The sequence below is a fragment of the Anopheles arabiensis genome, chromosome 2, assembly GCF_016920715.1.
Source record: "Anopheles arabiensis isolate DONGOLA chromosome 2, AaraD3, whole genome shotgun sequence".
Taxonomy (NCBI): domain Eukaryota; kingdom Metazoa; phylum Arthropoda; class Insecta; order Diptera; family Culicidae; genus Anopheles; species Anopheles arabiensis.
This window is the reverse complement of record NC_053517.1, coordinates 83,438,103-83,461,154: the sequence shown is the minus strand read 5'-3', so window position 1 is coordinate 83,461,154 and position 23,052 is coordinate 83,438,103. Positions and strand designations below refer to the sequence as shown.

General features: G+C 50.3%; 2 protein-coding genes across 6 annotated transcripts; one reads left to right on the top strand and one right to left on the bottom strand.

Annotated features, from left to right (window-relative positions):
• The first annotated feature begins 1,740 nt into the window (after positions 1–1,740).
• LOC120898755 (hexamerin-1.1) lies at positions 1,741–4,081 on the top strand. The gene is made up of 3 exons (XM_040305037.1): positions 1,741–1,855; positions 1,933–2,060; positions 2,147–4,081. Exons 1-3 carry the CDS (start codon positions 1,765–1,767, stop codon positions 4,004–4,006), a joined length of 2,079 nt encoding a protein of 692 aa, XP_040160971.1. The 5' UTR covers positions 1,741–1,764; the 3' UTR covers positions 4,007–4,081.
• Positions 4,082–4,145: 64 nt separating this feature from the next.
• LOC120898754 lies at positions 4,146–22,815 on the bottom strand. 5 transcript variants are annotated; one of them, XM_040305031.1, is made up of 5 exons: positions 22,302–22,815; positions 11,976–16,028; positions 11,691–11,813; positions 11,205–11,602; positions 4,146–9,991 (listed from the first exon to the last, which is right to left on the bottom strand). In XM_040305031.1, the coding sequence occupies exons 2-5, from the start codon at positions 15,826–15,828 to the stop codon at positions 7,349–7,351; spliced, it is 7,017 nt and encodes a 2,338-aa protein (XP_040160965.1). In that variant the 5' UTR covers positions 15,829–16,028; positions 22,302–22,815; the 3' UTR covers positions 4,146–7,348. The 5 variants fall into 5 exon arrangements, with proteins under 5 accessions (XP_040160965.1, XP_040160966.1, XP_040160969.1 ...); XM_040305032.1 differs by having other exon boundaries at positions 22,315–22,815; XM_040305035.1 differs by lacking the exon at positions 22,302–22,815 and adding an exon at positions 17,964–18,379.
• Positions 22,816–23,052: the final 237 nt, after the last annotated feature.

The window sequence follows — 23,052 nt, the reverse complement described above, 5'->3', positions numbered from 1 at the left end:
CTAGGGCCCTTTTTGCTTTACCCGAGCAGTGCCCGGACGTTTCATTTCTCCTTAATTCTATGCCTTTCACTTTGCATGCTGCAATGAAAATTGCTTTTAATGTTTTGATGGTTTTTTCATAGAAACTTTGAGCCTACTGGTTTCATTCGTCTCTTCTAATCTACTTAAATATATAAGTTATGTCGACAAATAACAGTATGTTGCTATTTGGAGATAATTTGGAAGAGACTACCGCATACGAAACATACGTTTATGAGGTCAAATCATATTTATTGTTTAAATTGATTATTTTAAATAGTAACCGCATAACATGGACTTGACTATTGACTATGACTCGGATCACTTAACAACATGCGCGTCGTCGGTTCAAGCCTCATATGGACCGTCCCCGTAAAAAGTCTCGGAAGGTTGTATAGGCCGGCATGAATCGCGAAGGTCGTTATGCCGTTAATCGAAGAAGAGCTGCACAACTGGCTACTTAGGTTAAATCGTAATCACAAGAGGAAAATAGCCAATTCCATTTATGATCAAGGCAGACCAGACTATGAAGAGACAATTTTTGGACCAGTTAAAAATAAAGAATTAATTTTAATACACTGTTCTATAAATTAGTAATCTAAGAATATTTAAATTATTCATATAAATTCCAACTTATTGGAACATTCCAAAAGTTGCATCCTAGGAATGCGTCTCGTACGATCAAAGTCATTACTCTGTTTGTGTTGATTAACGCTTAACTTCCTTCTTCTTCTTTTGGCTCAACAACCGATGTCGGTCAAGGCCTGCCTGTACCCACTTGTGGGCTTGGCTTTCAGAGACTATTTGATTCCCCCCCCCCCATAGCAGGATAGTCAGTCCTACATATGGCGGCGCGGTCTATTTGGGGATTGAACCCATGACGGGCATGTTGTTAAGTCGTACGAGTTGACGACTGTACTACGAGACCGGCTTAACTTCCTTACTGAATCATTTAATTAAACTTATCATAATTATCTTATAATAATTAGTTTATATAGACGTGTAAGTCATCGTCAATCCATCCCTTTCAAATTTGTGTTAAAAAATTTGCTCTCAATGAAAATAGAATACCACGAAAGTACATAAACCACAAAATCGTTAAAAAATGGATTGGAATTATTGCAAATAATAAAAAATCCGATCATCTCTTCAATCGCTTCGTTTTATTCGAGATACTGATAATTAGGCAATTTCTAGATGTGGGAGTAATGAAATTGTATCTGCCATCATCCCCGTTTTTCTTCACCCAAAGTTAACTATTGTAAATGCTGCTTGATAGAAAAAGGTCACTTGAATGCAATAGAACGAGCACAGCTGATCTCAACATTTGACATTCATTAAAGATCGTTGAATCGTCTAGAATGTTTGACTGCATTTTTGATTCTAAAATATGCCTGGAAACAATACAATCTGGGTATTTTTTTTCTCTGCCACTGCATTCTACCAATCATTGAACCCAAATTGATACGTCTTTATCATGTACTGGCAAAAAATAAACATAGCACTAGAATGTCTTAGCGATAATGCTTGATACCCTGCGATCCCACAGTAATCTCTGCAATAGCGTTTGCAATGAATACGTACTCGATCACCTGTGCTGCATGGTCCGGTGCAGAAAGATGATAATGAAATGAGACATCCGGTCAGAAAAGTCATTGTGGCGAGATGCATGAGAAGTATATAAGCTACGGTTCGAGCACCCAAAAAGTCAGTCTTGTGGCTGTAGTCGAACAGAAACTCGACACGATGAAGCTCCTCATCCTGGCGGTGGCGATCTCCCTGGCAGTTCTTGCCAGCGGATCTTACGTTCCAAGCACCAAGTTCGAAGCGAAATATGGTAAGTCTTCTCTCTACCAAAGCACAAGCCACAGGATATTTCAAGCAACTTGTTTTCTTCTCCTCTTTTCCGAACAGCCGACAAGGAGTTCTTGTTCAAGCAGAAGTTCTTCTTCGAAGTGCTCCGCAACATTCACCTGCCGCTCAAGTATGACGAATACATCCCGTACACCAAGACCTGGGTGTCTGATGAGACCAAGTACAACGTAAGTATTCGATGCCCTCGAACGTTGCTGTCTGCGATACTACGACTCCTATATCTGATGTCTTGTCTACTTCGGCCTTCTTTCAGGACTTTGCTCAAGTGGCCGAGTTCTTTGACTATTACAAGACTGGTGCCTTCCTAGAGAAGGGCGAGCTCTTCTCCATCTACAACGAGCAGTACCTGCGCCAGACCTACGCTGTGTTCACCTTCCTGTACAACAGCGCCGACTGGGACACGTACTACAAGAACATGATCTGGGCCCGTGACAACATCAACGAGGGCATGTTCATCTACGTGCTGCACCTGACCGTGATGCACCGACCGGACCTGCAGGGCATCGTTCTGCCAGCCATCTACGAGATCTACCCGTACTACTTCTTCAACACCGATGTGATCCGCACCATCAACTACAAGAAGCTGTACGATCCCAAGTTCGGTTTCTATGGCAACGGCAAGTACAACATCGTGTACGCTAACTACACCGCTACCTACCCGATGGACTACTACAACAACTTCTACACCGAGGAGTACCTCAACTACTACACCGAGGATATTGGCCTGAACGCATACTACTACTACTTCATGATGGACTATTCGTTCCTCCTGGGTGGTGACAAGTTCGGACTGATCAAGGACCGTCGTGGAGAGCTGTACTGGTACATGCACCAGATGCTGCTCGCCCGCTACAACCTGGAGCGTATGTCCAACTACATGGGTACGGTCAAGCCGCTGGTCTGGCGCTTCCCGCTCAAGACTGGATACTTCTCGCTGCTCAGCTACTGGAACGGAGTGCCGTTCAAGAGCCGTGACTACAACTACATGATCTCGGACGAGTCGTACTTCAAGCTGGACTGGATCAACGCCTGGGAGGCGAAGATCCGCAAGATCATTGAGGATGGATTCTTCGTCAAGGAAGATGGCACCCGCATCAACCTCCGTCTGCCGGAGTCGGTCGAGTTCTTCGGAAACCTGCTCAACTCCAACGTTGACAGTGTGGATGCCAACTACGTCGGCTACATCGAGGTGTTCTCTCGCCTGCTGCTCTCCGGAAACGACTTCAACGCCTACAAGGTCTGGCCGTCGGCACTGATGCAGTTCGAGACGAGCCTGCGCGACCCGGTCTTCTACCAGCTGTACGAGCGCTTCATGGATCTGTACTACTACTTCAAGCGTTTCCTGCCAAGCTACACTTACGAGGAGCTCAACTTCAACGGTGTCGTCATCAAGGATGTCACCTTCGACAAGCTGATGACCTACTTCGACTACTTCGACTCGGATGTCTCCAACGTTCTGCCCATGCAGTCGGCTGACAAGTACTTCGACTATGCCGTGTTCGCACGCCAGCGTCGCCTCAACCACAAGCCGTTCAGCTACACCATGAACGTCATGTCGGACTATACCGGCAAGGCCATCATTCGCGCGTTCGTCGGACCCAAGTTCGATCGCTTCTTCGATCTGCAGTTCTACAAGAAGTACTTCTTCGAGATTGACCAGTATCTGGTCGACTTCACCGCCGGCAAGAACACCTTCGTGCGTAACTCGCGCGACTTCTACTGGAGCGTCAAGGATCGTACCATGTACACCGACCTGTACAAGAAGATCATGCTCGGATACAACGGACAGGAGAAGTTCGCCCTGGACATGTCGGAGGCCCACTGTGGATTCCCGGATCGTCTGATCTTGCCGAAGGGCTGGACCAGCGGTATGCCGATGCAGTTCTACTTCATCATCACGCCGTACACGGCCAAGACCTACGAGCAGGGCTACCAGTACGACAAGACCTTCACTTGCGGCGTCGAGTCGGGAATGCGCTTCTACGACAGCCTGCCGTTCGGATATCCGTTCGATCGCGTCATCAACTTCAACTACTTCTACACCAAGAACATGTACTTCAAGGACGTGTTCATCTTCCACACCGAAGAGATGAAAATGAACCAGACCTACTAAAAGGACTACGCAAACCGAAATCGACTAGATGATGTAATAAAACAGTAACGCAGCAAATTGGATCACACTCCAAAACCACGATTGTTCTCAATATTTTATCACGAGCTTCACTAATAATTGCGCCGATGGTCGGATGTTATTTTCAGTTGCTAGTTTCCAAAAGCTGCTGTAGAACGTTTATTGTTTTAAGTTCACCTTTCTCGGCCGCTTCTAGTGTTTGATTCTTCGCGATCCAATTCACGTGATCGAATCAGATGGACTGCACTTACATTTTACACAACAAATCCATGCATCAAGAAGCCTTTCTCCTTCCCGTCTATTTGTCCAACCATTTAGAAGAGCATTGGTTTGTTTCTCTTTTACAACTTCTCTTCCACATATCATTTCAAACTGATCTCCACTGCAAACCAATAGTTTTGGTATAGCCAACACACACGCACACATACTCACACTCAAACGCGCAGCTAAATACAGGATGTGTTACTTATATTTTGTTATAGAGTTCGTGCTGTCTATTCCTTTCCGCTATCACCTAGTGCACTGATCTCTGGTATCTATAATATTATCATACGCAGCGTACGAAAGATGTGCTTTTAATTTTGGTAGCTGTTTTCTGTTTGTTTTTGCAAGCATTTGAAGAGAAAACTTTGTACACATGACTAGGCTTGCTTAAGTAGTTCTGCAGCACTTGCACTCGCTTTTGCTATCTGGCGTGAGTTATTATTGTTCTTAGTTAGTTGTTACATTGTTTTCTATTAAGGAGCGCGCAGATCCTTTTCGGTGTTCTACTGCTTGCTACATTAGTTTTGTTTTGCACGCAAAGCCAAGGGTATGCAGAATTAATATAAATATAAAACAAATCACTCGTCACCGTAGCACAGCGGCAACATTTTTAAGTACTAAAACTCAAACTTATACGAATAAACCGATGTAATGATGTAAAGTTTGGAGGGAATGTTGTAAGTTTCCGAAACATATTAGAAAAAAAAACAAACATTTTAAGCCGATCGTAAAACTAGACAAACAAATCAATCACTTTGCTCAACAACGCCATTAATCGAACTTTGACGATCGCAAGATCAGTGCAGAAAACTTAGCAAAGTATTTTATTACATTACCAAAACAAATTGCCAGAATGGTTGGTGGTCAAAAATGTAGCTCTTGACATACCTAATCGTAGCCTGAATCTTGATGTTTCAAATTAGAAGAATAAAATATATGCAGAAGAAGGCATCCATTGATTATGTAACGCTATCGCATGGAAGGTCTAAGAGACACATCTAAACTGATCTAATCTAAACATCAGTGCATTTATGATAGGAAAATAGAGATGATTTGATTTAAATAATTGTTAACGACTACCATTTAAATGTAAATTCAAACGAAAATAAGTGAGTTTTCGCAGCAGTTCCCAGAACTAGTACGTAATTAGCAGAATCTTTTAATTGACAGCGATACCAGCGTTACGTAATATATGGATGTCGCCCCATAAGCTGCCAATAGAGCGAGGAAGTTATCGCAGCATAAGTAGTAACTAAAGCAAACTAGCGATGTGTTTATGGGTAAAATAGTAATATGCACTAAAATTATCATTGGTAGTCTTGGGACGGCAGAGTTTTCACGGGATAGAATCGAACAGAGCATCATCAAATCAAGCCTAGCATCAACATTGCAAAACTAAATGGTTTAACCGTACCACCGTTTCGCTCATTTCGTTCATTTCGTGAGATTAATTGTAGCAAACCAAACGCATACTTTAGCACATTAAACACAGCAAATTGGCAGCAATATTGAAGAAGTGGAATTAATGTTCTAAAAGCTAGCAAGTATCACCATTCCTTTTGCAAAAAAAAAAATAATAGAAACATGTTTTAAATTACTCATGAAGCTTAATAAGATGCAAAAGCAGAGTCGGGTTATTTAAAGCAATAAAAAACACATACTTTTGTCTTGTAAATTATCAAATAATAGCAACCAAAAAAGGGATGATCTTCTTAAAGATCGAGTTATCACATTGTTTCTGAATCAAGTAGCGGAAAAAACACATTACAAAAAAAGCTCGTTACTACCACTTGAAGCGCGTGACATGGAACTACACCACCTGCTCTATGCGAACCAAACGTTGGTTCAGTTCATTAGAGCCTTTTCTAACTGCCATTTTCATCATAGTTTTTCATGCCTTTCAGTAGCACTTTAAGCACCCAATTTCACCATTGAAGCTCCCTTTTCTGCTGTAAACTATAGCCTGAATGCATATTTGTTAACCGAATAAAACTATGGCTTCATATATTGGTCATCGAAACATTCCAAAATGAACAAACACACCCGTATGGAGAGAGAGATAGCGTGCACATTGTAAACTATAGGAGTTCGATTCATACACACATACATTGAACTTTTCATTTCCGTTACCATTTCCTCTCCCTCTCGCCAGTGCTTTTTTGTCTTCGGTCCGGATGTAAATGGAAACATGATGGAGTAGTGTAAATTGTGCCATTGGCTGGCGTATTTGGGGTCATCATCTGGACACGCGGGACAGGATTAAACTATATAAATTCTTCTTTTGCAAATGTAACAAACCGAATAAGTGATTATTATTATTATAATTATTACCGCACGCAATTAGCGCAACCTCACGCAAAAGATCGTTGTTCCCCGTGTGTCTGTGGCTGTGTAGACCATCATCATCAGCATCGTCGTGTGCTTATCGTGGGCGTCCCTATTACCCCAAATGTGGCGATATTCGTCAATAGTAATGACTTTGAAATGGGGTTAATGGTTTTGTTCGCGAATGGCCTTCCTAACACTGGCTAAATCATACTCGTGTGCCTTATGCTTCTTTTGCAGCCGGGGGTTTGGCCGAATATCTACGCATTACATGTATAAGTATATCTTGCAACAGATAAGTATATGTGTGTGTGTATATATATCGTTTCTAACGTATTAATTAAGAGTACAGAAAAGATGCACCACATCGCTGCCCATACGCCCAGCATATTAGTATCCCTCTCTCTCTGTTTCTCTCTCTCTGTTTCCTCTCTATGTATATGCATATAAATACGTGACTAGACATTTGTGATGAAGTTAGCTGGAGTTTTGCGAATTAAATTAGTTTGGATTTTAAGATCACCCCGTGTTTTGGCGCAGATGTGTTGTCTTAACTGCGCGCACACGTACCTCTTATCTCTGAGAAGATACCTCCCGTGTTGCTGCTTACCTACCTTTCGACGCGCAAGTGTAGCACCCAGGCAGGCACTAGACACTCGCACATACAATACATACCATCATTTCCTACCTCTTTTCCTCATACGTAATTTCCATCCACTCGATCAGTGCTTCCGTTTACTCCATCATTTGCAGTATCAGCGGATTGTCGGAAGCATCGATCGAAAACGTGTTCGAGCGCTCCAGCTTCGACTCGACCCGTTCCACTATCATCGGTGCGTGCACCAGTCCATTATCACCTACTGCGGGCGCACAGTTATTCTCCAGCGCGGCTCCTCCCTTCAGCGAGGCTCGACTATCCGCGACACCGTGCGATCCTGCTGCTGCCCTGGTGCGCTGTGAAGCTCCTCCCTTTGCGGTGTGTTTTTCCGTCTTGCGCTCCTGGCTGCCGGTAGAAGCGCGGTTGTTGCTAGCGCCCGTAGCCGGTGCCGTTCCGTCCGGCAGTTTGGCCGTGCGGCGCAGATGTAGCGTCGTGTTGAACACCTTCCGTCCGCCCGCGTTCGGGGTGGTCAGGGAGGCGGACGAGCCCGACTTGGTGATGTCGCTGCCCGTAGACTTGTCGCGCGTCAGCAGCAGGCTGGGCGAGGAGGCGGCCGATTTGTTGCTCGAGTTGGTCGAGTTTGACTTTGGCTCGTGGGTGCGGCGGGCCAAAATTTCGCGCGACCGTTGCGACAGGAAGCTGCGCTTCACCAGCCCGCCACTGCCGCCGTTCGAGCCGACGCTGGCCGACGAAGCGGTACGATTGATGCCGTTCGTGCGCACGCTCACCGCCGACGGGATGGAGGAGGACGAGTGGTTCGCTTTAATGCCGCCTGGTAGTGGGCGCGCGGTCAGTCCACCACCACCGCCCACCGATTTTCCACTGCCCGGGCGCTTCTCGCGATGATGATCCTTGTCCTTTACGAACCCATTCTTGGCCGGTGGCGGCTGCTGTTGCTGCTGCTGCTGGTGATCGATCGAGTTGATCACCTTCGGCTTGAAGTACTCCTGATAGATAAGCGATTCGTGCGACAGCGTGTTGCTGGTTTTGAGCGAGTGCGATTTCATCGACTCTGCCAGCGAGTCGATCGATACGTCCATCTCGCCCATGGTCGCACGGGGCGCTAGCTTTGCGTTGGCCGCATTCGCACCCTTCAGCTTGGCCGGCGAGGACAGGCTGTCCAGCGACAGGTTCGACTCGTGGCCGGGGTGATGGTTCGGGTGTTGCAGCTTTGCCGTACCCTTGCGGTGGCCCATCGCCGGGCTGGAGGTCCGGGTGGAGCTGCCGCTCGACGAAATGTTGTTCTGCGCGTGCAGATTGGCCGCATTTTTCGGCTTCTTTGGTTCGAGATACCGCGGCTTAACGTTGCTCAGCTTGGTGCGCAAATTCTGCATCGGTTCCGGTTTGATGCTGCCGGTGCTCGGTTTTAGATTCGCATGATCTTCCGATTGCGAACGTTTGTGTGAGGCTAGTGGTAGCGGGGCGCCGCCACCACTGGACGCTTTGGAAAGCACGCCCATGCGAATGCCGTTCGCTGCCTGACGACCGTTGCTGGTGGTGTGCGCAATGGACGACTTCTTGCCCGGCTCGGGGACGTGACTCTTGGAGGCAGTTTTCGAAATGCGCCCATTTTCCGTCGCATGGTTCGGCTGCTGCTGCTGCTTCGTACGTTCGCGCTCTACGACCGGCGGCACGGCCATTGCGGCCTCGTGCGTAGCGTAATGTTTCGCCAGCTTGTGCGAACTCAGCAGCGCCGCGTTCAGCTCGTTCTGGTGCGTATTGATCGTTTGCGTTTGCTGCGTGCGGTTGCTCTGGCTGTGGTGGTGCTGCGACTGACCGTTCTCCAGCGCACGCTTGTTGTGCGCCTGTATGGCGAGCCGCACCTGGCGCATATCGTTCGTGCGCGAGTGCACCGACGACGAGGAGGACGTCTGCGACGAGTATGAATAGCGCGAGCGCGATTTGCGCTCGTCCGCCGTCTCCATCAGGCAAGCCAACTTCTGGATCTTGTTACGCAGCTCCACATCCATCCGCTGCCAGGAGCTGACTCGCATGGCCCGGGCGCACTGCCGTATCAGGCACTGTTCCACCGCCGACAGGATGGCATTCACCATGCCCACAAACTCGTCGCACCAGTCCATCTCCTCCTCCTGCAGGTTGTAGTCCTTCCGGCCGGCACCGTCGGCCGCTTTCGCTTGCTTGTCGTACACGTTCACCACGTTCGTGTTGTCGCTCGACGACATGGGCGTCGACGAGGTGGTCGTCGTCATGGTTAGCACTTTAGCCTGCAGCAGCTTCTGCAGCCTCGTTGCCCGCGGGTAGCTTTTGCAGGCCTGATCGGGGCTGAGATTGTTGGCCGCGGGCAGCAGGACCGGCTCCAGGTGCGGTATCGCCCAGCGATAGTTTTGGCCGAGCGACAGGAACGCGTCGCTCGCAAGCAGCGACGCAAAGTGGTCCGCAATGTAGTCGTACGCCGTCTCGAGTATGTCGCGCACCACGTTTTCTACCTCCACCGACCACTTGTACGGGTGTAGCAGGGTGAGCAGCTGCTCGCTGTCCAGTATCGTGGTAAGTACACTTTCCGAGCTGAGATGCGCGACTATCTGCTGCCGGCAGCGGTGCACGACGTCGAGCGGCAGCTGCGCGAACTGCTTCTGCGACCAGAGCTTCACGTAGTGCCGGCAGACCCACTTCAGACACTTGCGGTACAGATCGTCCAGACCGTGGTTTAGCGTCACCGGGAGCACCTGCAGCACACCGTCCATACAGCCGACGCAAGGCTACGGGAAAAACACAGAAAAGAAAGTACATAAAGTTTCCACAAACAATTTTGAAAGCAACGTGTGCCTACGGAGCAGTGCTGCAGAATGTCATTGTCAATGTCATAAAATCTGACTGAAGCAAAATCCATGTCAGCGTCACGTATTCAATCGTGATAATCAGAGGTGATACTCAAAACGATTGTTGTGACCAATACATGCTCCGTGACATTTTTGCGACCATCGCTTGGTCATTCACTTTGCGATGACTTTTTTTTTACTGTGATCAGTTGGGCCGGTCTGGTGGTACAGTCGTCAACTTGTACGATTGAACAACATGCCCATCATACGTAGGACTGACTCTATATTGCTAAGTGTAATCAATAAGTCATTGAGAGCCAAGCCCATTAGTGGTACAGACAGGCCTTGAACAGCCACGGTTGTTGTGCCAAAAAAGATCAGTTCTGCAAAATGTCACTGACATAGTCACTGAAGACGAGCTCTACTGCGGTGATCAGAGACGAGAATCAATCAGTTATTGCGACCAATCACATGCTTGGTGACATTGTGTGCAACCAACTCTTGGTCAGTCACTTGGTCGCGACATTTTCAGTCGGTGATCATCACGATAGCCATGGGAGATATGCGGTGATTGCGAGTTGTTCCAAGAAACAAAATGAGCATGATTTCTTCATGACCCGACAGACGAACAAAGCAGACAGAGCGCGAAAGTATGATCATTTTGTAGCTGAGACCACACGCCAAATATATTCCAAGAATGTCGTGATTATCACCGACAGAAAATGTCGTGACCAAGTGAGTGACCAAAAGTTGGGTGCTAAACAAAATGTCACCAAGCATGTGATTGCTTCACCAACTGGTTCAGTCATTAGTGTTGGTGACTGAAACAGAAGCGTTTGGCAGCACTGTTCGCAGCCTGAAAAAGTCATGATTATGATTGCGACGGCATGAGCTTACTGCCTTGTCAGTCAGAGTATCGCGTTGGACACAATTATTCGCATGTCGTGTTCGCCATGTCATGACGCACTTTAATTGAGTATCAGCAATGAGCATCAAGCTACCACGGATATGTTCATTGTTTTCGTTGGTGAACATCTCTTGATGCTCATGTCATTTTGCTGCATTGCTACGGAGACACCTTACACTTTACTGGTTTTTCGTTCCTATCCGTTCTGCGCGCTCTGCTGGCACTGCCCAAATGCTGCGTGCTTACCTTGTGGAAGTTGTGACAGTAGTTCGTTTTCAGCGCGTACGCCGTCACCTCCTTCAGTCCCTCGAGCCCGAGCAGATCGGACAGTGCGGCCAGCTCCATCAGGCTGATGCCCTCCGGCGGATGGGAGGCACCGGAGTAGATGTGGCAGAGCGCAAAGTGCACTGCCGCGTACGAGTAGCCGGGCAGGGCGATCACGTTGCCCGCATTCTGCACCCAACTCCCAGCGAGAATTGCCGCAAAGTACTGGCAACGCGATCGCAGTATGCACTTGTGCGCCCGCATCTTCCGCGCCTCGACCTCGATCGTCACGTCGGTGGCAATCTCCTGAAGGAACATCTTCAGCAGATCCTCACCGAGGCGGCGCGGCTGCCGGCTCGAGATGGATTCGTCGATCGATTCTGCCGGGATTGCGAGCAAAGATGAGAATGTGAAAATATTACCTTTCCATCGCCAGTCAGTCAGGCGTAACGCCGATCGTTCACTTACCGATACCGGATCGGCTCGAGGTGATGCTGGAGGTGCAGGAAAAGTCCGACTGCATCATCTCGCTGCCATCCTGACCGTTGCGCCCGTTCATACCCACGTCCGACGGAAGACTGCTGCTAAATGCTGCAGAACAAGCAAAAAACAAAAAGGCACAAACGTAGCATTAAACTCACCGACGACGATAATGATTTAACGCCCGCAACCGCACCATCGTGTGCACTCTCGTCTTTTGAGCACACCACCACAACCCCTCTGGTGCCGGTTCACTAGTTCGCCCTCGCTTACCTTTCGACAGGTGCGGAAACAGCCGGCTGAGCGAACGGGAGTTTTCCACCGACGAGGAGATGAGGCTCACAAAGTTGTTGCCAGTCGAGCGAGACATATTCCACGAGTGTCGCTCCATCGACGTTGCCCCACCGTTCGAGTGATAGTAGTTGGATGCCTTCTGCTGCTGCTGCTGGTGCTGTCTCATCGCTTGGCTGCTGGCGCCGATCGCCGACCCGATCGTGTTGTACTTCTGACACTCGAACAGCCGCGCAACTCGACTGGAACCGGCCGAGTTTGACATGTTGCTGCCGCTGCCACTGCCCCCACTACCACCACCACCACCACCACCGCTCGAATGCAGCTCAAACTTTGTGGTCGTGGTGAGCTGGCTCACCGCGGTCGGTGGCTTATCCATGTCCGACAGCTTAACGAAGGAAGACGTCGTGGTGGACGCGTGCGATTCCACATTCTCGGAGACGGTTTCGAGCAGCTGCTTCTGCTTCTCGATTGTGGCGTGCAGCGTTTCCATCGTGTGCTGCGGTTTGCTGCGCGCGGTATGACGCGGCGAACACTCGACCGTCTCGACGATCGTTTCCATCTGCTTGGTGGTTGTGGTGGTGCTGCTGCTGTTGCTGCTAGTGATCGCGGACAGTTTAATCGGTTCCCCGAGCGGTTGGGAAGATTCTTTCCCCAGCGCCGGTTGCTGCAGGCCTGCGAGCAGTGCCTCCTCCTCGGCCGGATTGTTCTGGAACGTGACGTCGTCCGTGTCGGTGGTGGTGGACGTCGGGGAGCCGTCCTCGTTCGACGACAGTATGCCGTCCGTGATCGAACCCTGGCTGCTCTTGTCGAACGTTTCGTTAATTTTGGCATCCTTGCGCTTTTTGCGGGCCGACGACACCATCGCCCCACCGTCCGCCGGTACTTCCAACGGTCGGCCCTCGTGCGTACCGTCCTTGGGCGATACCTTTGACTCGTTGCTCGAGTGGGCCGAATTGGACGATACCGAGTGGTTCGAGCAGGTGCTCAGCTCCGACTTGGAGCAGGTAAAGTCCTCGAACGGCGACACGGACGAATCGATCGACATGCTGGACGTTTTGGAGAGCAGCGGTATTTTGTCCAGTATGTTCATGATGCCCCGATCGCTCGTCACGCTCGTGGAACGCTGGTAGGCGCTGCCGCTGGCGATCCGACGCTCGTGGAAACCTCCCGCAGCACTCTCACCGACGGTCGTGTTCCAGGAGTGACGTTTGGATTCGTTTCTAGCGGCGGACGAACCACTGGCGCCTCCGTTTGCCGTCGTATTGGCATGCGCGCGACGCATCACTGACGGTGGCCCATCGGCCGGCCCGACAAACATGTAGTAAGGCTTGCTGTTGCTGCTTTCATCGCCCACCGCTGGACCAAGACTGCTGGGACGTACCGATTCCTTCCCATTGGCCAGCAGCGGTTGCGGCATCGACAGTTTTCGTGGCATGGTTGGCTTTCCGTTCATGCTGGCGCTGCTGTTCCCGCCACCATTGTCGTTGCCAAAGTCGATAAACATCGAAAACATGTTCTTGCGATCGGGTGCCGCCGCCGTCTGCTTCTCCTCCGATTCGCCCCGGGACGATCCGGTCAGGGCCGAGGCGGAAGGTGGTGGCGTTTCCATCCGTCCACCGCTCAGCTTGGGTGTGGCGCTGCGAGCACTTTCGCTCCCGTCGTCCGACAGATCGATGTAGAAGCCGGTCGATTTCTTCATCAGCTCGGTGCGGGCCGTGCGCGGCCGGCTGTTTACCACCGTGATCGATTTCTCCTCCTCCGGCGTCTTCAGGCTGCCCAAATCGACGAAAAAGCCGAGGCTCCGCTGGCCCGACTGTTCGAGGCCCGAGTGCATCGCGGAGGAAGCTTCGAGGGCTGCCGCCGCCGCCGTTTTCGCATCATCGGGACAGTTCTTCAGATCGACGACCCACGATTTGCCCGAACCGCTCTTGCTGAGCTGCCGAGCCGCGGTCCGCTCCTCCGGCTCGTCAAAGCTGATGCTCCCGCCGGACACTATCGGGCAGGTGTCGGTGCGGCGCCGCACCGAAGGGCTTTCGCACTGGCGCGGCGTAAAGTCCTCGATCGATGCGCCGCCCGACACGATCGGGGCCGATTCGTCGTGCTTCTGCAGCCGCTTCGGGATGCGGATCGGCGTCGAGTGCGATTCCCGGTCGACCGAGCTGGCCCGGCTCGTCTCGTTGCCGGTGTCTTCGCTCAGCTCCTGCACCGCCCGGTTCGCGGCCAGCGCCGACGGTACGGACGCAGCCGACGTCACGTGCACGATCGAGTTGAACGGGGTGCTGGGAGGGTAGTGGTGCGAAGCCGACTCCACGTCGCTCGTTGCCTGCGTGCGGCTGTTGTAGTCGGCCGAGCTGGAGTTGTACCCGCTCGTGCTCGTGCCACCGCGCAAGCTGTCCAGCCGTCCGCTCGCCCGCTCGTCGCCCGCTCCGACCACGCTGCTACAACCCCCGAGCGAGTAGCGCTGACTGTCGCTGATCGTGAGCGAGCTGTACTCGCCGTAGTTCGGCTCGCTGCTCGACGAGTACACGCTCGGCAGCGACAGGTCGCTGTACGTTTCTTCCGGCGCAAACTGCAGGCTCGCGTCGAGCAGGTGGCCCGAGTACTGCTGGATCGAGTGCTGGAAGAGAAAGGTGCCCTGCTTGCGTTCCGCTTCCTGGCGTGCCAGCACCTCGTCGCGGTCGTTCTCGCCGTTGCCGTTGGTGGACGGCACTTCCGGCAGCAGCTCGCGTTGGTTCGCCGGTTCGGCAAGCTTCAGCTTGCACGCTAGATAATCGTTCGACGGTCCAGCCGCAAACTGGTCCTTCACCTCGACCGGCTTGATGGTTATCTTTTCTGCCGCCGCCGTCGCTCGTAGCTTCTCATCGTCGCATAGGATCGTCGCGAGCTGGATGCTGCCCGCGCTTTCGGCACCCTCCGCCTCGCTCCGCACGGACCGGCAGTTGGGTAGTGGGGCGGGAGGAGCGATCTCTTGAAACGACGGATACACCACCTCATCGTCGTCAAACAGTGAAGACGCATCGATGAAGCACGGTTTGGAGGGACCACCGAAAGACGGTGCCGGTTGGGCCAGCACTCCGCCCTGCTTTCGATCGTCCTCCTCCAGCAGCTCCTCAACCGGTTCGGCTCCATCCGGCCCGGTACCGTCCTCCACGTCACCCGGTTCCCACGGGGAATTGCCTCCATCGGCCAGCATGGTCGTGTCGGAGAGCGAGTTCGATTTCATGATCACTATTTCCTCGTTGTGCCGCTGCTTCTCCTCCTTGGTGGAGGAGCGGGCGAGATCGAACCGTTTGCGCTGCAACAGCTCGGCGGCGGCACCACCGTCGGGCGCTTCGCGGTCGAGCGCACCCGCCCCACTGGCCTCCTGCACTTCGTACTCGATTTCATTCACCAGCGTTTCGCCTTCCTCCACCTCGTTCGCAGCCGCCAGTTCGGCCACCGTCGCGACCGTCGCATTATTTATACGCACAATATTGCTCCACATCTCGTCCTCCTCCTCCTCCTCCTCGTCCTCCTCTTCCCCATCGTCGTCATCGTCACCGTCCATGCCGTGGCCGTCGCTCGTGTCGGATGCGGCCGGTGACTGCGGGCTGCCGGCGTCCACCAGCTCGTACGTGGACGCCGAATCGCTCGAGATGCGGTTCAGCCCCTTGCGCAAATGGCTGTCCGAGCCGGCCTCGAGCCGGTACTGTACGTTCACGATGCCAGCGGTGGCACAGCCTGTGCTGTCGGCGGGCGGCAGTTCGGCGGCATCGACCACGTAACAGCTGATCGAATCGGTTTCCGTGTCATCACCGTTCGACGGGGAGGACAGTATTCGTTGGGATTCCATCGTGTCGTGGCTTTTGGAGGCGGGTGTGTCAAAGGCCTTAAGGCGAGCCCGATGTGAAGCTAGCCGAACACACTCCCCTCGTAAACGTTCTCCGTCAATTCAAGAGTGCTGTCGTTGCCAAGGACACGATGGTCGTTCGATCGTTGCATTTGCGGGGTGCGACATGATATTGAGGAGGGCGTGTTGAACCGTTAAATTATCTACAGAAAGGGGAGAGAAAACACACACACACACAATTAGCACCATGTCTAACTAGATGGGCGCCCTCCACTACCTCCAAACGTTTGTCGACCTACAAAACAAGGAAGTAATGGTTAGAAGACGATTGCAAACAGACGACACATACATGACAACCTGAGAAAAAGAGAAAGGGGAAGTGGGTGAAGCTTTATGGCCGCACAATTCTTCTTTTCCAGCGCAATCGATTGGCCTAGAAACAAAACTGTGCAATCTTTATTGCGTACATTTTTATACGGCTAACCGCGCGGCTCTTCCAAAATTCCTCCGGAATCGTGCAGTATCTCTATAACATGTGTATATGTGTGTCCATGTGTATATGTTCTAGTGATGTGCTCTTTGGAGCGCACCCACGACTTCGATCCGACTCCGGGTATTGTTAGTTCAGTCCAGCCGGAGTCGTCGGAGTCATCCGGAGTCGAAGTCTTTTGTAGTCGCCCAGAGTCGATCGGAGTCGATCAGAATCGGAGTTGTGTTTTTGTCTTTCACTTTGAGCGTGCACTTCGTATACAGGCCTTTTGTTTCGAAAGCCGACTCCGTCCGACTCCGGATGCCTTCGACTCCAACCGACTCCGGTCGACTCCGAAGACTCCGAACTTCTCCGGATGACTCCGACTCCGGTCGACTCCGAATGAATCCGGATGACTCCGACTCCCAACGACTTTAACCAACTCTTGAGGACTCCAACCGATTCCGGACGACTCCCAACGACTCCGAACGACTCCGGACGACTCCCAACGACTCCGACTCCGGGCGACTCACAACGACTCCGGACGACTCCGAACGATTCCAGATGATTCCGAACGACTCCGCATAATGCTGGGCGGACCTACCTTCCGGATTCGATTCCAAAATTATTGGAATCGGAACGGATTCGACTCCGGATTTTTACCAAACTTAACCCATCACTAGTATATTCGTTTTACATGGTTGACCTCCACCACCTGTCGCAATACATACATATATTTGCACGGAAATCTTTCGTCCGCACGTTTCGATGCGCTTCACGCCAAGATAATCACGCTTGATAAGAAGCGCACCAGGCACCGGGTTGAGCACAGCGCAACGAAGTGTTCACGTCTTGGGAAACGAGCAGCGATTACTGGTAGCGTTTTTTTCTGTTATTTTGAAACGTTTGTGATTACAAATAGACGGTAAAATGATAATATTCGTCCAACTCACTTTTAGCAATATTGCTGCAAAATTGAAAAGCCTCACACAACACACTACACTGCGACCTCCTCTACTCGCTCTACACAGATGCCTGCAAACGCGCAATATTCGACCGATGACTAAGATTATTGGAATTAATTTGCCATTCGCGTTCACCATTTATTGATCACACATGTTGGCCGCCCCATCGCGGACGTCACCTACACCGATACTCGGGCACACACGCACACACATTCACACACAAAGTACACAATGCCATCCCGCGGCGCACAATTCACCATCCATTCCCGGCTGGTGTTCTTGTCTTGCGGGGCATGACAAAAGCTATTAGAAAATGATCATCAAAGCAAGCGTGTGCCCTCCGTGGCGATATTGTCGGACTGTCGGACCACCCCAAAACAAAAAGAACGATCATCACAAACGCGAGGGGGTTGAGGTCACAATTTGCCAATCAGCTAATTACGCTCGCAATTAAAACCACACACACACACGTGTTAATGGGGTTGCGATCTTAGACTGTCCACCGGTCCGGGAAGACTGTCTCGTCGCTGTCTAACGGTCCCACACAGGCCATTCGACAAAGAGGCGAATTGATGATGATCCTCTGTCTGCCCGTTTCAAGAGCGTTCGTTTATGATAGTGCCATTTACGAACGGTGCACAACATGGGACATTAGGAACTCGCACCGCCAAAAAAAACCCGCCCAATTCTAACACCAAATTCACCTCAGAAACGGTCTTCTGCCGCGAGATCTTTTCCGTCCTATCTTCTCCGACACACGCCGATCAGCTGCAAAGACGAGCAATTAAGCACCAGTCACAACACGGCACTTCTTCTCCGTTCTTCTTCGGAGAGCAAAACAACAAAAATGGTTGTTGATGGCCCAAAACTGATGTTACCCTGCGACTCCGCTGACTGGGACTGACTCTGATCAGCTTCATCGCCTACGGTTACTTTGCTTTCAAGACGTCGTCATCGTTGCCGTTCGCTAGGTTCGGTGATTTGATGGATGGCAGGACAGAAGTCATAAGGGTGTGTGTGTGTGTGTGTCTGTGCGTTGTTTTTGGTCGGTCAAAGTAGCCAAAGAGAAGGGGCATGGCGCGTTAAAACACGCGTGCTAAGGGCACAAACCCGGGGGCATACTTCACACCGTGGGGCCCCAGCAATGTCGTGTCGTTGTCGTTCGTCTTCTTCGGTAAAACACTTAACCTATGTTGCAATGTGCGGTGTTTCTTTTTGGGGGGGGCTAAAGTGTGCGCCTGTGTGTCATGCTTCATATGCGTCCGTCCCCCGTCGTCCGTATGGAATGGTTCCAAAAAGTAAGCGGACTACCGTTTCCATTACCATAAATGGTGGAGTGTAAGGGGGGGGGGGGGGGGAGAGTACGATAAATGAATTGGTTTGATACATTGAAATTCGACCGAAAATAATAATAAGGGAGCGCGTGTGCTGGTTTTTGTCGCGGGCCGGCCACCAAATCGGGCACTATTGTTGTTCGCGTCCGGCTAATAGAGATTAGAGTACATTCTAGGGCAGAAGCGTCGCGTGAATATTAATCGACTGTTTCGCTGGAACCTGGCCAAAAAGGAGGCAGAGGGGGGGAAAGCGTTGGCGAGATCGTGATTGTACTTTTCAATCATAAAGTTTTTGGTTTGGGTGTAAGTAAGCCGTTAGGAGCGTTGTTTTGAAGTACGCTGGCGATGTGGGGAAAGAGAATTTAATGCGAATACTGAACAGTTGCAAGAACCGCTTCCATTCTTTCGCAAACAGAATGCCAAGTGTAAGGCCGAATAGGAAGCTAGCGGTTATCAAGGACAACAATCTTCTAATCCATACTTTTCTTTAGATCAATCCTACAAATTTCAAGTAGACATGGGTTCTCCGGATCGCACCCAAAGTTCTGCTCCGGTGTTGGCAAGATTTATTCCGATTCCGACTTCAGTGAAATGGAATCGTCGGAATCGTCTGGAATCGTCCAGAATCGTCCAAAATCTTCCAGAATCGTCCGAAGTTGTCCGTAATCGTTCTGAATCGTCGGAATCGTACGGAATCGTCCGTAATCGTTCTGAATCGTCGGAATCGTCTGGAGTCATCGGAATCGTCCGGAATTGTAATGGATCGATACTAGTGAATGTGCCTACGACTTTAATAACATTACAGTTATAGGGTCAATTTCTGAATGTACCGAGCTCATATACCTACTATGGATACAACAATAAGTCACAGTTAGCATTGAAAATACATTGAAACACATGAACACCGTAAAACGGGCAGTATACAGGGTTTTCCAGGAGTTCTCGTAGCTGTGGGACACTATATAGACTCTTTCCTACATGAAATGAACTTAATGTAATAGGAATTGGACTCTATAGCACCCTTGTTGGACACATCCAATTGGAATTTCCAAGGAGCCTGTCCAAAAAGGGTGCCATAGAGTCCAATTTCCAACATATGAAGTTTACTTCACATCTGAAAGAGTCAAGGAAGTGTCCCATAACTAAGAGAATCCCTGGAAAACCCTGTAAAAGGCCTTTTGTTGCCAATATACTAAGAGGTTTCATCAACGCTCCAAACATTTTTGGAACGTTTCCGGATGGTTGCGGCGGGAGTTATTGAACCAACCCTTCGGAACTAGTTCCAAAATTTGATGGAACCGTTCGGACCCAGTTCCACTTTTTTGTTAATTTAACCCAACTCTAATTTCAAGCGCCTCGTTCTTTCAGTTACCCTAGAGTCATTTTGGTGATGGGACACACCAGACTCCATTTAATGAAACATTACCCAAAGATGAAGAACCTGATATTTCCACCTGAAAGCAATGTGAATAAAAGTACAAAATCAGTACAGTAAGCAGTAAGCACGGTCTCGCTCATCGAATCGCGAGGCAAAGCGATGCAAAGATCTGCTCTACCTAACACGAAACACGTATGCAAACATTAGAAAATCATGGTAACGATCTTCTCCCCCATCTCTCCCATCTCGCCCCCTTGTTTCATGCGGTGATTCGGTGTAACGCGCGTTAATCTACCCCTACCTACTCCCCCTTGCATGACACACCAACGATGGCCGTTTTCGGCCGTGCACACGCACACCTGAAATAACCGTTTTGGCATGTTTGCTCGACACCACACCCGCGACCTGCAGGACCCGCGGCCAACAGTGCTAACAGCACGAACTGATGATGACTCGGGGTCACACATAAGCAGCAACAAATAAGCTACACAAAGCCATCGAGCCACACACACACGCACGCATGGCAGTGGTATGCGCGTGGCCATCATCATCATCTTCCGACGGGAGGATGTGGACGGGTTTTCGCTCTTCGTGCGCTCACGCTGCCCCAGCCACACTAGCTGACATCATCATCATCGTGGTCGCGCGGGGACGTGACGACTATTTATGGTAAAAAAAGAATGCCCACGCAGCCGACACTCTGGTTCGCACAGCCCTGCAACGCCAGGTATGATGCCTGGCCAGGGAAGGGGAAGCAGACGACGATGTTCCCCCGAAAAAAGAAGAAGTGTGAAACGATTTGTGCATTAATGATGGCCATCCGTTACGGAAGAGCGACGACGACGACGACGACGGGATGGTGCTTGCAAATCGATAACGTATGGTGTGCGCCGCAATCAGACCGACGAACCTTCACGCCGGTCCTTCACGAAGATAGTTTTATGACTCCCTCTCTCTGCCTCTCGCTCTTTCTCCCTGTCGGTGAGGCTAATGAAGGGAACCCGGGAGGATATTCGATAGCCATATTATTGCTTTATCGGGCGCGCACGACTCATCCTTTTGTTCAACCCAAAAGCCGTGAGCCGTGTTTCAACACAAAGCTGTGAAATGATGTGCATAAATTGGCACACCTATTAACCTTCGCTAAGAAGCCCCACGTTGAGCTGTTAATCGCGCAAGCTGTAGCTTCCCTCTTGACAAGCTACTAAAAGATTTAGTCCAAATCAAAATGCGATAACTGTTGTCCACCAACAAACGCTTCCCGGCGCTTCCCCGTGTACCGTGTGCTCACCCTTCTAGCTCTATCTCTCTACTAATCCTAATGTACAAAACAATAAACGCAGGCTTAGCCAGCAAGCCGTAAGCGACTGTCGGCAGGTTGGCCTTGACTTAAAGAAGCGGCGTGCGCGCGCGAGTGCCATCGTGTGTTTTGCCGCGATTTCCGTTTTGCATCGAAGTATGTGCATTTGCCACCATACCGGCCATTTGTTGGAAGGGGACACGAGTATTTCCCTTTCCACCGCACACTTGGATCCCAACACCAGTACCGGACCGTTGTTGGACGGGGGGCAACGCAAAAAATTAATTATTCATCGTTCCACCACGGCTTGTTTCGATCTCGCCGATCGTTTCCTTCCCATTTTCGATTTTGTGGTTGTTATTGTTGTTGTTGTTGTGATCAAAGGTTCTCGAAAACCGCCCACGGGCTGAAGCGGGATTTGATGGCCGCGCACAACACGTGTGTGAGAGAGGGACAAGGAGGAGACAAGGTTTTCAAGAGCAACTGGCGACGACGGTGATTTATCCGGAATGCATCGCTAATTTGCATAAATCATATTAACGTCTCCGAGTTTTGAAAGCTTGTAACCGAAAGCGGGATGGAGTCGCACAGTCGCACCAAAATACGATCGATTCAATCACAATATGCTGACCTCCTCCCCATGCTCCTCCTGCGGCTGGATGCCGTTCTCCAGGGTTGGTTGCGGTGATGCAATCCAGTTTTTGTTACACCCGAAACCTTGTCCTTCGTGTTACCCCATCCAATGGTTCAGTTTTGGTTGTGGAGCGTTGTCCGGTGAACAACACAGGCGCATAGACAGAGCACAATGTGCCACCAAAAAAAAAGGGAAACAGGCCGATCATCACCCCGTTCCGTTCTTCGGACCATTGATTCCACGAATCCGCAGGCAGTTGGTTTCATTTTCTAGCTGTTTGCCATCCTCCTCCTACTCCTCGTTGCTTCTTCACACTCTCCCAATCATTTTCTCCTCCTGCACACCACTGCACTGCCACAGCACTGTGCAATGTAGTGCAGCAGCGAACATTTTTACCTGCAATACACACCGCAATTCGCAGATGTTTCCACAGTTGACACGGGAAAAATATCCGATTTTCATTCGCACTGCATTCCCGTGCTTTCGATTTCCACGGGTGACCACCAAAACACACTTTGGTGGTTTTGCTGCCTTTTGAGGAGACTTTTTTTTCTAGGGAATCACAGCACAGGCCTATTATCGTTCCACTACGGGAGCGCCTTTATATCTCGGTCGCGCACCTTTTGTTCGTCGCAGTAAATGCACATTCCACCTTTCGGGATAAAGAGTTTAGCACAAAAGCACCAAAGTACATACGCACTTGCCGGATGTTCACAAAATCGCGAAAAATGATCCTTCTTTAGCCCTGGTCCGACCCGTTTCGGAGCGAATGCGGATGGCCACACTTTCTTCTCGACCCGGGGTAAAAGTGTGTATGTGTGTTCGGAAATTTCTCTTTTGCCGTTCGCGAGCCAATCGATATTTGGTGAGAAAATGTTTGACGTTTTCCCGTCCGTGCTTCTTTCGTGCTGCGCCGTTTTGTTTTCAATGTTTTTTTTTTGTGTGGTGTGCACAGCGGGGTAATGGTCGTTGATACAGCGTGTGACAGTTTGTTGCATTAATTTGGCTAAAAATTTTACAAAAGCGATGGGTTTTAATAAAGTTTAATCGTAAATTTTATTTCGTGCAGTCTTCTTCGTTTGTATTCAAACTATGCGCGTTCGAAGCTCACAACGGCTGTGAATATTTTCTTGATTTAAAGCGACTT